This window comes from Bos grunniens, chromosome 12 (genome assembly GCF_055505025.1).
Source record: "Bos grunniens cultivar Pamir isolate PY7600 chromosome 12, Bosgru_T2T1.0, whole genome shotgun sequence".
Classification (NCBI taxonomy): Eukaryota; Metazoa; Chordata; class Mammalia; order Artiodactyla; family Bovidae; genus Bos; species Bos grunniens.
In genome coordinates, this window is record NC_141176.1 from 91,301,435 (window position 1) to 91,317,067 (window position 15,633).

The 15,633-nt window shown below is 49.7% G+C and overlaps 1 protein-coding gene across 2 annotated transcripts in view; it reads right to left on the bottom strand.

The window, feature by feature from the left end:
• COL4A1 (collagen type IV alpha 1 chain) overlaps positions 1–15,633 on the bottom strand; it is a 132,839-nt gene that overhangs the window by 77,938 nt on the left and 39,268 nt on the right. Inside the window, exons 1-2 of one of the 2 annotated variants that reach the window (XM_086330561.1) lie at positions 10,693–10,822; positions 308–367 (exon numbers count right to left, since the gene is read on the bottom strand). Coding sequence is in view for 1 of the 2 variants with exons in the window: in XM_086330560.1 (XP_086186686.1) it covers positions 308–367 (60 nt within the window). In the remaining variant the exon portion in view is untranslated. Of the gene's footprint in view, positions 1–307; positions 368–10,692; positions 10,823–15,633 lie in introns of those variants that run through there. The other variant, XM_086330560.1, reaches the window with a different exon arrangement.

Here is a 15,633-nt window from a genome sequence, read left to right on the forward strand (position 1 = left end):
AAGAATGCGATTGACTCAACGGATTTTCTGCCAATACACTTGTTCCTTCTAGAGTCAAAAAAGGAAAGAAACCAAATCGCTTTTTTAGCGTTAACTGCCACCAATAATTACCAGCTTTGGGGAGGAGCAGACAGGATGCCTCAAAAATATTGTTGAGCCTGGTTTTGTTTGATTTGTATTGCTCTGGGGAAATGCCTGACGTGGTAAAAAGCTTCAGCATGACTTGCTGGTTATTCGGTTGCTCTAAAGTAATGACTTCCACAGCGATGGCGACCTGAGGGATCACCGCCCTCGGAGGGCTACTCACCTTTTGTCCCTTCACGCCATGGCAGTCACACTTCCCGCAGCCAGAGCCGGCACACCCACCCTGGAAGGAAGAGAAAACAGCTTTAAACAGAAGAACAGGAGGTCCAGGTTTCAACTGAAATGCTTTTGGCATCTTCGCTATTTATGGGAAAAGCCCTACCCAGTACCACCAGCCCCATCTTAACACACACACTCTGTGGCCTCGTCCTAGGGGGACAAGTCCTTCTGCACTTGCTCAGAAGTCCATCTCTGGCCCTGGCAGACAGAACAGCAAGCCCCGAGTGGAACACATCACAGCACCACTCAGTCCAAAGAGGGAGTGCTGTCACTGACACTCTGAGACGCGGACTCTCTCCACTTCCTGAGGTCCAGCAGGAACCACCGCTACTTGCAAAGGCCCTCCTGGTGCAGGACTTTCAGTGCTGAGACCACAGGAAACTGGCGGTGGGGAGGGTCCATGCTTCGCCCCTCACATCCCCAGGACACAATGACACGCAAAACATGCAAAAAGGAAACAAACAGGCCCAAAGCCTGAATAACAAAATGCTAATTCAGTTCAATCAGGACGTTTCAACAGAAGAACACTCCACAACCAAATGCCCCTGTGATTCACTTCTAACGTTTAAATTAAAGTCAAAATGCACGACAAAGAATTCAAGTGGGTGAGACGAGCTGGAGAAGAAGGGAACCAGCGTGTTCAAATGCCCACCAAATGCAACAATCAACCAGCTGCCTCTTGTCTAACAAGACGAATATCACCATTCCCACTTTACAGACGTGAACTCTGAGTCAGGAGATTTAATATAACACACGAGGACAAGGCTGAGATGAATTCAATTCAATTACCATCGTGGAAAACTGCCAACACATCGGAAGACAAACAGACGATGGTGCTCAATACATTTGCAATTTCTTTAGAAGAATCCAAATTCTAAGCCAGAATAGACATAGATATTGTGGACAGAATGGAAGAGGGTGTGATAGGTAGAATTTAGCTAACGAGCTTTACTAGCAACTCGATATTAAGCCTGAGATCCAGTGCACACCTAAACGCTGCTCCTGGCAATATAGCTTCTGGAAAATAAACCCATATTGTTAACAGCATTGTGATTGCATAAAGTCCGATTTTTAAAAACAATGTGCTCATCTTGGTTCCAATGCCTTGGAAATCTTCTTCATAAAACAACTACATCTGGAGATATTTACTTTACTAAATGAAATCTGAACAAGTGCCTCCAAGACAGTAAGCTGTTCTTAATTTTATATTCTGGAAATAGGGATGACTGACAACAGTCCCAACGGACCCCAGACACTGCAAGTCCATCCCCTCCCCGACTCGTCTTTCAGCAATTCTTCAGCACGCACTCTCATAACCTCCTACAGTGTAAATCAATCCATGCACACAGCGTTGCTTCAGAATCTGGGTTTGGGTGACCACTTACAGCTGTCCAAAGAGATGAGGCTAAAACCTGAAACCTGTGCTCCAGAAATTCATCCGAAATGCACAAACATTAAAGAACCAACAGACTGCAGAAAGAGCCTCCTCAACCATGCCCAAGAAAGGGCTCACTGCTCCAACCCAGTGCCCATGACATGTGGACTACACACCTCTGTTGTGACATGCTGATGCTGAAGCCTCAGTACTCTGGCCACATGATGCGAGAGCCATCTCACTGGAAAAGACCCTGATGCTGGGAAAGATTGAGGGCAGGAGGAGAAGGGGGCGACAGAGGATGAAATGGCTGGATGGCATCACCGACTCAATGGACAGGAGTCTGATCAAACCCTGGGAGCTAGTGGAGGACAGGGAAGCCTGACCTGCTGCAGTCCACGGGTCCCAAAGGGTGGGACACGACCTAGTGACTGAACAGCACTGTGACATTTATCACGTGTGTCTCACAGTCCTTGGCGTGTGTGTCTCCAGGACCCCGAGAGTACTTGGAGGGCAGCCCCAGAGCGCCACACCCAGCCTGATACAGCCCGTATTTCACCTGCGACCACGTCGGCTGTAAAACCCACCACTGACTGAACCACGACACCCCGTCAACTGTTCTATCTGCGCCAACCCCAGAGGCATTTGAACATGAACACACAGGCACCTGAGAGCTGATGAGACAGAGCAGCAGGCGTCTGATCGCTGTTGTTTTGATGGTGGTGGCGGTGATGCTGGCGTCCATTGAATCAACCTCAAATAACAACCCTAGACGACAACCCAGCAACGCTGGTGTGTCAGCTCACGATGCAGGGACAGCACTGTGAGAAACCACTGTAAAAAGGAACTCGGCGGTGAGTGGGGGACCACTCCAGATGCCCAGACAGCCGGGGAGAGCGGAGGTTCTCAGGGTCTCCCAGCACGGCGCGAAGCTGCTAGGAACTCGGCGGTGAGTGGGGGACCACTTCAGATGCCCAGACAGCCGGGGAGAGCGGAGGTTCTCAGGGGCCCCCCAGCACGGCGCGAAGCTGCTAGGTTAGCCCCCAGCCAGGTAAGCTCAATGGGTGAGGCAGCCCCGAGTCACCTGGGCTCCAGGTGGCTCCTCTCTGCGATGTCTCATCCCCACCATGTCCCTGCCTCTGAGCTGGGTTCAGAAACCCACACTTGCTCCTTGAACTCTGCTCAGTTACCCAGGAGACCAGAAGGAGAAGCCAATCAGGTTAACACCCATGGACTTAGAACCTGTCCACCCACAGCCCAGGTTCACCGGGGTCGGTGGGTGGTGGGCAACAGCAGCCCAGGCGGGGTGGGTTTTCCTACCCACAGGTCGACAACAGCGTCTTCAAAACCAGACCTTAGTCACTCAAGTTGAAAATGGCCATTTGGTGATTCTGAGGTTTCCTCTTCTGAAAGGCTGATTAAAATCTCAGAAGCTTATCTTTATTCAATTTGAGGAAGGTTATAAAAGTGAGTTTCCTGGAACTGTTCCCTTAAGCTATCAGCAAATGCCTTAATTGTAGGGGACCCCAGATAAGAGGTTAGAGGGCCCCCATGGTGGATGCTGAGGTCAAGCTGTTTCTTGAGCTCTTGCTACAGAAACACACCCAGAAACACACCCGCAAATTTCCCTTGAACAACACTCCAGGTCATGACAACTACTGGATGAAATCAGAGACGAAAAAAGAACTAAAGTCTTATTATAGCCCTCTTACAGAAATAAAGGACCCTCACCCTGCTCCCACCAGCTTACATCAAGCAAAAAGAACATTTCTCAGTCCCAGACAAAAGATATTCATGTCTCCTTTATCTGCTTTATTCATGTAGGAAATTTTATTACCACTTCTGGCCCTAGAAGATAATCCTGAAGCATTGATAATTCAAAGAACATCTAAACGATGGGCAACTTTTCAGAACAAAAGACATTTTTAGACCATGATTTTTGCTTCACAATCTGGGTGGCCTAGCATTTTATGCAAAATGGCTCTGTTTAAAAAAAAAAACAAAAAACCTAATTTTTAGAATAACAAACAAAAATCATGAGAGACACATTTACTTTGCTAAATAAAATCCACGTTGAAATATTGTTATTCTGGCCCACACAATGACTGATGCTGTATCTCACCCTGGCATGTAGAGTCATTTCAGCTGTGACTCGAGGGTGCCTAGCTGAAAAGGGCATCAGTGACGCTCCGAGCGTCCCTTCAATCTGCCTGACTGTCTGATTTTGAAATAGCTCATTAAGTAAAAGCCTGCAGTAGTGCGAGTCTCAACCCTCCATCCTGAACTGCTGTTCAAAAGGGCGAACGAGAAAATGGCATGAGTTACTCAGAGTCACGATTTCACTGGGGACCTGACATGTGAAGCCCATGCCACAAGCTTCAGGACTTCCTGGGGAATCACATTCCGCATCTGGACCTCTCCACAGAACCAAGAGACGAGGCGGCCCCACTGGCTCCGGCAGCCATACCCCGTCCCCCCCACCCCTCCACCCCCCGCCGGCTCCAGCAGCTCCCTTGGCTGCACATCTGAGGGGGTGGACAAGGCCTGCTCATTCTTCCTGAGGTCCGAGCAGCTAGCTCCCTGCCCATGTGTTTCGGCTTCTGGAACAGGAAGAACTTGTACTCTGTGACGCATTCCCACCCATCCCTCTTGCCTGGCCCCTCCCCGGGGTGCGAGGTCAAGTAAACCAGCCCCGAGTCCCCCGAGGAGGCCCATGCCTTCTCCCCGGGGAGACACACGCTGAACCTACAGGCCCGGCTGACCAGGCTGGTCAGGAAGACCGTCTGCCCCTGGAAACGGGGGACGTGGCTGAAGATCTCAAAGGTCGCAGCGCTGCGGGTCCTGGTCCATGTCTTACTGGGTTGGCCAAAAAGATGGCACGGGAAAACCCAAACGAGCTTTCTGCCCAGCCCTTAGAAGGAGCTCATCCGTGGCCCACAGCCACACGGGTCACTCAGACTACGTGAGGGTAAGAGAAGCCGACAAAGTCCTCAGGCGCAAAAGAACCACCATTTGTACCCCTAAGCCTGTAGAAAAACTCAGAAACCAAGCCAACCTCGACAGCCAGCAGTTCACCACAAGAGCGTAACAAATTCCCTCCAAGTGGAAGCCGACCTGAATTAACATGATCTGAAAAAGAAGAAAAGGCTACACCAGCTCTCGATGAAGTCCGTCGGACACGCACACCATCGACGGAAGGGATCGAGCTTAAACGTCACAGGTAACACAACTGTGAAGGGATGCGAAAGGAACGGCGTCAGCGGAGCACTTTTATATTCTGGACGAGTCTCTCTACACTCTTCACGAGAGGACAGAACAGTGAATGGAATGTACATTTTCTTTCATGCCCCAATTAAGAGTTCCCAGAAAGTCAAACTATCAGAATTAATGCTATAAAGTATGCTAAGTTCTAAAAATTCCCAAAGATTTACGACACAGTCTGCGCGCCAGAGAAGGAAGACGGGTGACTGGGGTCAGAGACTTTCATTCAAAATAAACTCAATTTCCGCTCTTTCTCTAGCCTGCAGGCCGACCGAAAGCACTTCTCAACATCACAGAGAGTTCTAGGTGGGCATACAGGAAGGGGGAGGCTTGCTAGTTCCATTTAGAGAGACCTTTTACCTAAGCAAGGAAGCCAGCTGCTACACTACTGTGCGTGTGTGTGTGTGTGTGTGCGCGTGTGTGTGTGTGTGTGTGTGTGTATGTATATGCGTGTGTGTGTGTGTATGCGTGTCTGCATGGGGGAGAAAAACAGAGAATGCCCCATCAAGGTGATTTGTTAACTGTGACACGTATTCCACAGGGAAGCATGTCTGAGACGAGTTAACAGAGTGAAATCCTCGCCTTTCTGTGGCTCTCTCTCTGCTTCTCGTGGAGACCGCCCTGTGCCAACCCCACTGTAACCATTTTTATGGGTTTCGCATCCCGCCAAATAGGGACAAGTGGACCTCGGCCAAGTCTAAACAGCTTATCTTTCAAATTCCTTTTCACATTCTCTGCGCTGTGCAAAATGTCAGAATAGTTTTGTGGTGATGGGACGAGCCCCGTCTTCTTCCTGGTGGTAGCCCTCCTTTGGAGAATCTCGTGCATAATCATCTACTCCACTAAAGAAGCACGTAGAGACAGAGGAATGTACTTCAGGGCCACCAGGGCAGAAACTGAAAAGCAGGTACAGATCAAAAGTAGAGCTTCCAGACCCCGCCTCCAGGGGGAGCTGTCCAGCAGAACAACCCTTCTGCAACACGATTAGGTGGCGGCCCTAGGACAGCAAGGTCAAACCAGTCCATCCTAAGGGAAATCAGTCCTAAACATTCATCGGAAGGGCTGACGCTGAAGCCCAAGCCCCCATGCTTGGGCCACCTGATGCGAAAAGCTGACTCATTAGGAAAGACCCTGATGCTGGGAAAGATTGAGGGCAGGAGGAGAAGGGGACGACAGAGGATGAGATAGCTGGATGGCATCACCGACCCGATGGACATAAGTTTGAGCAAGCTCCAGAAGCTGGTGATGGACAAGGAAGCCTGGCGTGCTGCAGTCCATGGGGCTGCGGAGTCAGACATGACTTAGTGACTGAACAACAACTGGAGCTGAGCATCACACGTGCACTTGTCCCCAGATTTCACTCCTGGCACCTGCCCCACACGTATGTGGGCAGATGTCATCAACAGCCGCATCATACTTTATCATTACTGAGACTATTTCCCAGCATTTGCCCTTACCACATGCCACTGAAGTTCAACCTTTTCAATTATATTATTTTTAACTGTTTCATTAGCCCCAAAATGTTAGTACGGCAGATAAAATATAACACCCTCCCCTCAAAGCGCCATGAGCTCACTCTTTTTGGAAACTAAAACATCATAAAGAAACAGAGAGTATATATGAGAGATTTTCATGTGTATGTCCTAGCTCGCACCCTGTTTGTAATTTTAACTAGAGTATGCTATTTCTGGCAATTCTTGTTTTAAGTGTCTGTGTACTGCCAAGGGGTTCTGCAAAATGGCTGTCAATGCCTCCACGGACCCCCAGCCCAGACAGGAGTGCCCTGAAAAAGCATCTTGAAACTTCTCCAACAGGAGGGGAGGGATGGACTAGGAGTTTGGGTTAGCAAATGCAAACTATTACACACAGAATGGATAAACAATGAAGTCCTTCTGTGTAGCACAGGGAACTATATTCAAAATCTTAAGTACCTATAATGGAAAAGAATATGAAAAAGAACACGTGTGTATATATAGGCAGACAGATAGATGTATGGTTGAATCACTTTGCTATGTAGCAGAAATTAACACAGCACTGTAAATCAACCATTCCTCAACAGAATGGTTTTTAAGCCATGATTTAAAAACAGAACTTCAGTAGGAGCGCAGACACTGTATGACCTCCGGCTTTAAGATCTAGAACAAGTGATGCCATCGACCGCGAAAGTCAGGAGCCTGCTGGCTCGGGGGCTGCAGAGAGGTCCCCGGGTGCTGGGACATTCTCTGCTCGACCAGGGGGAGCAGTGCACGTGGAAAACTTCAGTGAGCCGCGAACTTCCAGCGTCTGCACTTTGCTGTGCTTTAATAAAGTCTTCCTTGAAGGCATGCTCAAGAATGGTCACTGCAACACTCTACACAGTAGGGAGAACTGGAAACAGCAGAATAAAACATGGTGGTCTGGATCCATGGGATGAAATCCTCACCCACTGAGGTTGGGGGGCTATGACGCGGATGGGTCTCGAAGACTCATTACCGAGCAACTGGGAGCCAGGAACAAACAAACAACAAACAAAACCAGCCGAGAGACTCTGATGAAATAAAGTTCAAACCTGAACAAGCGAAGTTGCGGGGTGCTCATCCTTGGGGCTACAGGCAACGAGAAGGGGACTCAAGGGGCTTCTGGAAACGTCCTGGCTCGACCTGGTTTCTGACCAAGGACCCTAAGAGTCACTGAGCTAGGCCTTTGCAAATTCACACGCTTCTTCAATGAAACCCACCCCGCCCCCCAAAATGCGTGCATAGGATTTAAGAATTCGTGACAGCATAACCGGGAGGAACCACAGGGCAGGCCGCTCGGTACTCTGCAGTGGCCTCCATGGGAAAAGTCTTCAGAGTGGACATACGCAGAACTGACTCACTGCGCTGTACTCCTGAAACGAACAAAACCCACTCCACGCCAATTAAAAAAGAACCAAATCCTATGGTGCAAAATTACATATAATAAACATTAAAAAAAAACAAATAAAATATTAACAGGTGTGAAGGAATTCCACCAAAGTAAAAGACAAGGAAACCCCATTATTGAAGCTACTATTATGTAGTGTTCTCTAAATTTTCCAACCAAAAAAGTCATTTATGAAAACAAGGCAATCTAAAAACAAGACAGAATGCAAACTCTAGGCCAAACGCCGAAGCACAGTAACAATTTTAAACGTCTACCTTTGCACAGCATTTTTGAATCTGCAGAAGTACGCTGGGAACTGTGGACAGAAGGGTGACGGATGTCCAAGGAGCCCACAGCCCACGCGCCTTCATCTGCATTTGCTCTACGGTGATTCTATCCTCAGCGTTTTATTTGATAAATGTAAGATAAATGTGATTCCAAAGATGTGAAAATAACTTTTCCTCATTAATACAACAGAAAAGAATTTAGCTCAGTAAAATAACATTTCTGAAAAGAATTTAGCTCAGTAAAATAACATTTCTGTTCTAATCATGGAAAACATGGAAACAGAACATCCCCACTACTTTGAGACTCACAAAACACTTCTGCTTGAATGGGAAAACAACTCCAAGTGTTGATGTGTTCTTGGCAAAAAAAAAAAATGAGCATGAAACATCTGAGGAACAAACTGAACTGTGATCCGCGACATCTCTCGCAGTCAGGCTAAGAACCAAGCTGCACAGTCTTGGGGGGCAGGGGGGCTCCCCGCAAGCTTCACGAGCACCCTCGGGTGTGTGCTTGGCTCCGACCTCCGTCATGAGACGGCAGGCTGGCTCTCCTGTTTCCCTCGTTGGACCACGTGGGTTGACTCATCTTCCCTTCCCCTCATCCCCTTTCCCCTCGTCCCCTCGTCTCCTCCTCCCACGTCCTCGCCCAGGGAGGGGGGTGAACCGAGGGTGTCGGGGCAACCCCACATGTCTCCCAGAGGTCGCTGGGGGGCCCCACGCACAGACGGGATGATGACTAGGTGCCCCGTGACCGCGGCTCAGATGACCACGAGCGTGTCCGCTGGGACCCGTGGGTGGAAAGGCCGCCTGGAGATGGGAACTGGGGGTGGAGGTGGAGCCCCTGGTGCTTGCTGACTCACTGGCCTGAAGGACAAAGCCGAGGAGTCCTTGGCCAGAATGTTCTCCCAGAATCACTGACTGTCCGGAATGAGCAAGGGTCCGGAGAGGACATCCCCACCTTCTGAAGGGACCTCCCGTTAGGAGGCTTCTGAGTCTCAGCGACTCTCCCCAGGTAGCCGGACACCTTTCTCACCTGCCTGTCCCACCACCCAAGGAGATCCACGCAGTCCATCCTAGAGGAGATCAGTCCTGGTTATTCACTGGAAGGACTGATGCTGAAGCTGAAACTCCAATACTTTGGCCACCTGATGCGAAGAACTGACTCATTGGAAAAGATCCTGATGCTAGGAAAGATTGAAGGCAGGAGGAGAAGGAGATGACAGAGGATGAGATGGTTGGATGGCATCACCAACTCAATGGACATGGGTTTGGGTGGACTCCGGGAGTTGGTGATAGACAGGGGGGCCTGGTGTGCTGCGGTCCATGGGGTCGCAAAGAGACATGACTGAGAGACTGAACTGAACTGAACTGCCCCCCCACCCGGAATGACCATGGCCCCCGCACTGTCCTTCCCGCCCGAGTCCCTGGCCACCGTGTCCACGACGCTCCCGTGAGAGCCACAGACCGCCCCCTGCGGCCTGCAAGGAGCAGCGCGCCCCCACCTCCTGCACCGTCCTGCCGCCCCGTGGGCCACCTTTCCTCCCGCCCCACCCACTCTGGCTCTCTGACTTCAGCCCCTCAGTCACTTGTTTCTGCTCTAGGTCTGTCCCCAGCGGGGCTGGGGGACTGGGTGGGGGTTGGGGAGTGGCCTTCGCGCGTCCACACCACATCTGAGCCGCCCGGTGCCCCCTCTGATCGGACCTGCCAGGAGGCTTCCGCTGCACTGCACGCCTGGGGCAGGGCGGGTGGCCCTGCGGCCCGCGACGCTGACAAGGCTGAGTTGAGTATCTCAGCGAGCGGGAGGCCAAAGTGAGAAACTGCATCTGAGGCCCCTCAAGAGACAGAGCAGAGACTCGCAGACACACAGGGAGGGTCCCCAAGGCCGGTCCAGGGACGCGGGGACCCCAGAGCAGGAGGGAGGGAGGCGGAGGGAGGCCTGGCCAGGGGAGGCGGACACGTGGGGAGGGGGCCTTGCTGCCCAGAAAGAGGCAAAGGGGGTCGGCCCAGCAGGAGGGCACGGGGCACCGGGGTCGGGGCACCGAGGGGAGGGGCAGGCCGGTGGGCACCCGAGAAGGGAAGCGGCCGGGGCGCTGTGTCCCCCTGGGAAGGCGGGGGGCTGGCGACCTGTGGGGAGCAGCCCTGGTGTGAGGCGAGGAGACAGAGTAAGACACCAGGTCCTGGGCACTCCAGTTCTGAGGCTTAGGGTAAAAAGTGTGCCATCTCCAAGTTTAACACTCAGTGTAAAAGCACCTGTTTAGGCAGAAGTGCTGCGCGCTTTCTGCCAGCCCATCGGCAGCCCGAAATGCACTGGGAGTGGGAAACATGCAGCGCAGTGCTAGGCCGGCAGGGTTTCCAAGGGCTGGAGAAGGAAGGAGAGGAGGAAGGAGAGGACGGGGCTGGAAGGGAGGAGAGAGGCAGGGAGGCAGGCGGGTGAGGAAGAGGAGGCGGGCGCCGCAGCCCCCAGGCGCCTGAGGTCCGGCGCTTGGTTGCGGGGGCGGCGGGGGGGAGGTGGGGGGGACTTACAGTTGCCGTTGGCCCACTCTCCCTGGAGTCTCGCTCTCGGCAGGCCTGTGAATCCCACACTCACAGTTGCTTTTAACATCCTGTCTCTGTCTTAGCAACACCGTGTCAACACAGTCTCTCACAAACAGTGACGCCGAGATGCCACGAGTCTGCAGGAGTCTTGGAGCAAAGGACAGACGCGCCCCCCTCCCGCGGCCTCGGAGAACGGCTCCAGGACCTTTCCTGCATTGTAGCTTCAGAAAAATCCCTCATGGGGCGAAAATGCGCATCGAAAGAATGCTTAGGGCGCTTCTGAGGCCCGTCCTTCTGGGACCCGGGAAACGTGCTCAGCTTTACCGCACACAGGACAGTAAGTGAGAAACCTAACAGCCGGGTCCAAGGGCGCCCGGTCCGTTCACTGACAGCCATCCCGGAGCCACGCGGAGTGGCCTTCCCTGCCTCGTTAGAGCGTCTTTAACAAGACGCCTTGAAGGCCCTGCTCGCGCTGGGAAAGCCCCAGGTAACTAGCACTAAGCCACGAAGACGGCTTTCCGCTGGGGAGGAAAAAGTGCGGTCAATTTCCTGTTGATCCCACTGGTCCCACCTCCCGATCCTTTCAGGACCCGACCGTCTGTAACACACTTAAAATGGCAACATGAAAGGCCTAACCGACCTGGGAAAGATGAATGTGACTGACATGCAACTCAAAACCAGTTCCCTTAAAACAAGGGCAACAGGATTACCAACTTTTTTCCCTGGAACAAGTAAATATTATACATGATCGCTGGTTTCTCTGCAGATGGGGAAGGCATACAGTATTTCCAGGAATGAGGCTAGAAAACAGATATTCCTTCTGGTAAGAAAGAGGCCAACCACATAGTGCATTAAATGAGTGTATATGATATCACTTCATTCACACTCCTTGCATTTCACAGAGGCTATAAAACACCTTGTTAGGACAGTCATCTCAGCTGTTCCCCTAGCCGGTCAGATACAGGACATGTCTGAGAAAAAGTGTGCGTGTTTAGACTGAGCCCAGCAGCCAGGATGAAGCCAAAATGTAATTTTCATAGCTGCGCTCAGCCTCGAATACCAGACTCATCCTGAAGCCACTTTTCAGAAATACATGTGAGGTTTTGGATTCCTTATAAATGACAGATTCGAAACCGCTGCAGTGCAGGTCTGCAAGCCCAGAGGACTCGCTGCTGGAAACAGCGCCCCAAAGGAGAACAGGGTGTAGCTTTAAAACCAGGTCTGAAAGCTCAAAATGTGAACAGAAATGCCACAGAATTAACCCTGTGGAACAGCGAACACTAACAGTGGCGCGAGCCTTCTCCTCTGACCGAAGATGAGAGAGAGGCCCTCGTGAAGACTCTCAGACAGACGCCCAGGTCACGCGGATGTCGGACCAGGGCTCGAGCACAGCCTCAGCTCCTTGGGCTTTTCTGGAAGATGATGGATGGTGGACGAAAAACGCTGCTTTGCAAGCGCATTTTCAAAGGACCGACCCAAAAACACAAGCCAACACTTACGGTTTAGGAAGGAAAATGGGGGAACCACAGAAGGAAGCGGTGGTTTTCTCAGCAACAGTCTGGTGTTTACACTGAGGCCGAGAGAGACGCCAAGAGACACCTCTAAGGTTGCCTTGAGGTTCCAGGGTCAGCCGCCCGCGGTTTGTGCCTGCAGAGATGTCATTCCCAAACCACACACCCCACGCCGCCCCTGAGCAGAGTCCTACTCCTAACACTCGAGGAACCAATCCTTACCTTTATCAGCTCCTGTTGAAACCAAATGTCAACCCACTGACCAGTGACTATCAAACTGTATTAGACTCCAGAAAACCTCATGTCTTCCAAGAGAATTTAAGAAAAACATTTAGAAGACTTAAGCCGTGCACACTTTAATATGAATATAAATATGAAATAAACAAAATATGAGTCACTCACCCCATAGCCTTGCCCATTCAATTCGAGTGGCACACAAGAAGTCCTAAGGCCTTAATTCTTTTCACTCGTATTCAATAATAATTTACTGCCCCATTATCTACCATGGAGAGTTTTAGGAGATTTGTGAGCATTTAAATGTGGTTTCTGACAGCAAAGAACTTGTATAAGTGTGTTAATATCTAGGAATATCTGGGAAATCTTTTGCTACCAGTTACAGTGAAGTTTGACGTTGCGGGAGATTGAAGGCAGAAGGGGAAGAGGGCGACAGAGGATGAGACGGTTGGATGACATGACTGGTCCAATGGGCATGAACTTGGGCAAATGCCAGGAGATGGTGAGGGACGGGGAAGCCTGGCGTGCTGCAGTCATGTAGTCACAAAGAATCAGACACGACTTGGCAAGTGAACAACAGTGAAGTTAAAATTAAACAAGAAGAACTAGACAGTGAACACGGCTCAAAACAAATATTTCCTGGTGAGGTTTATCCCATCGGAAACCAAAACCACACCTGGGCTTTTAATAACTATATTTTCACATTTTGATGAAAGTCTTTATGTGCTGAAAGCAAGCTAAGTCTCCTTCTTTGAAAAACTTTAGGGTCTTTGCTATATAAACTGCCAATTCTTGAGTTCAAATTTCTATGTTAATTTCTAAGTGAAAGCTCATGTTTAAAACAGCCTATTATTATTTCTCATTTGAGGAAACTGGGCATTATTCAAAGGGGAAAACTAAGGAGAATAAAAAAGGGGGATAACTCACACAGAATTTGGGGAAGGCGTCCTGAATGCAATGAGCTGGGCTGGCTCTGGAAAGAAATTAAATATGAAAGAGCCAAAAGCCAATAAGACTATTGAAGAGGAGAATCTGGCCAAACGATACATAAAGCATGGAATTCTTAAGGGATTAATGTTAGCAAAATTCACCACTGGCACTTGGGTCATTTTTCCCCGTACACAGTAGAGGTGGTGACCGTCTTGGACATCAAGACGTGTCTTACTGTGTTAAGTTATACGACTGGACAGGGAAGCAAAGCGACCTCCACTTCCAGTTGACTTTGACTTGCCGATACAATGCCAGGTGGTGACTCAATTCTTTACTTATTTCTTGTTGCCAGATTCCAACACGAATCCCGTGTGTGTGTCCAGTCACTGATCTCTTGAATTATCAAAGGGACTTTGAGTTTCAAATTAATCTCATATTGAGTCAATAACATCCCAATTAAGACACGAATCACCAACTAACCATACAGTTTTCAGGGTGCTGTTTCTAACATAAAGTTTGCTGTTGCCACTGATCTTACTCTCACACACACACACATACAGGCATGATCTGTGTGTGTGGCTCTGTGCATGCACACGAAATATCCCTTTATGATGATTAAATTACTTAAGCCTTCATTCACTTTTAAAAAAATCAACTTACAATGTACTTCTCCGGAACCCTTAACTTGGAAATACACGTCTTCTGAAATCGGGCAAATCCAGTTGTTTTGACCATTAAAAGAACTGAGTTATATTCTGGATTCGGCTAGTCAGAGAGAACAAACGTGATGTTTTTCACGCACTCAGTGAGGGCTGATTGATGCTCCCCATGACGTGTTGGCCCTATGACATAGCAACTGAAGGATGCACAAGGTCACAGCTCACAGAAAAGTAAGAGGCGCATCCCTGCCATCGACTGGAACGTGAGCCAGGGTGTGTGACTGCAAGGCGCTAGACGCATTTTGAAATTACAACATTCAATCCGTGAACACCGGGATAGGATGCAGGTGTGGAGAGGCGTTTGGAGAGAGGGCTACAACTTGAAAACTCCTTTCGCCACCTTGCATCACACACCTTAAAACAAGTTCACCACGTGTTCACTAGTACCCACAATACCCAAGCTCCACAAATTAATTTAAACAGTGACATATACTTTGAGTCTTTACACCTCAGTTTGTTCATTCCAGCCATCTACCTTCTCTCTAGTAAAAATACAGTCTGGAATTACCAGCTGATGTGAGTGATAAATAAGTTAATAAATAATACTAGTTTACCAGCCACAGATTTCAATTTTAGATCAACTAAAGCTTTCAGTTATCTCACCATACAGAGAAAACTAATACAGTGTGGGTACCAAGATACGTATTTTTTAAATCCTTAAATCATTAAATATCTTGGAAAAAGTAAGATTATATTATGCTCAGTATGGTTTGAGTGGTAGGTGCATTTAATTGCATCTCATAGCATTAAAAATGGAAAATGCACATCGGATTTTGCAGCCTTGATCTATCAACCAAGATACCGGCTCACAGTCACCAGCAGCCCTGAGCACCGAGCCTGGCAGGACCACACGTTGAAATCCTCCAGCCTCCACCAGGCTCTGGGGGCTCCCTGGGCCCCTGAGTGAGCCATCGTGGCCCCCGGAGTCTGCTCTGAGAAGTGCAGCCTCCACCCCACTTTCAGAACCACACACAGCTGGGCTTTTCCCACCCTGTTACTTTGTGCATTTTCCCAGACCTTCCCAGAGCATCCTCTCCAGATCTCGTTTTCCTCTGGACAAACCATCATCTCCCCCTTCTCCTCCGCCCTCTGCTCGGCCTTCATCATTGCACATTGTTTTCAGCTAGGACCCTAATTACGAGGCTCCATCACTGACGGGACAAGCCACGCTCCCGTCTGACACGACATGTTTACACTAAGCTTCGTTCAAAGATAAACAAGCTGCTTGAAAGCATTTCACCAACAATACTGCTTTAAAAAAAAAAAAAAGGCTTGTCTACAAAACCTAGGTGGAGCACAGCATGTGATGGGAAATCTCATTTTAGCCTAAGGAGTCAAAGGATCAAAATGGGCCATCTTTCCTCTTGGGTTTGACTCCACGGTCTAGACAGGAAGCCGGCACTGCACAAACCTCCCCTTTGAAAATGAGACCCCGTCTTCACTGGGACAGATCACTGCGCGGCCAAGCAGAGGAAACCTCAGGCCCAGTCGCCTGTGAACCGCTTTCACATTTGGGGTTCATTAAAGAAAAGGTA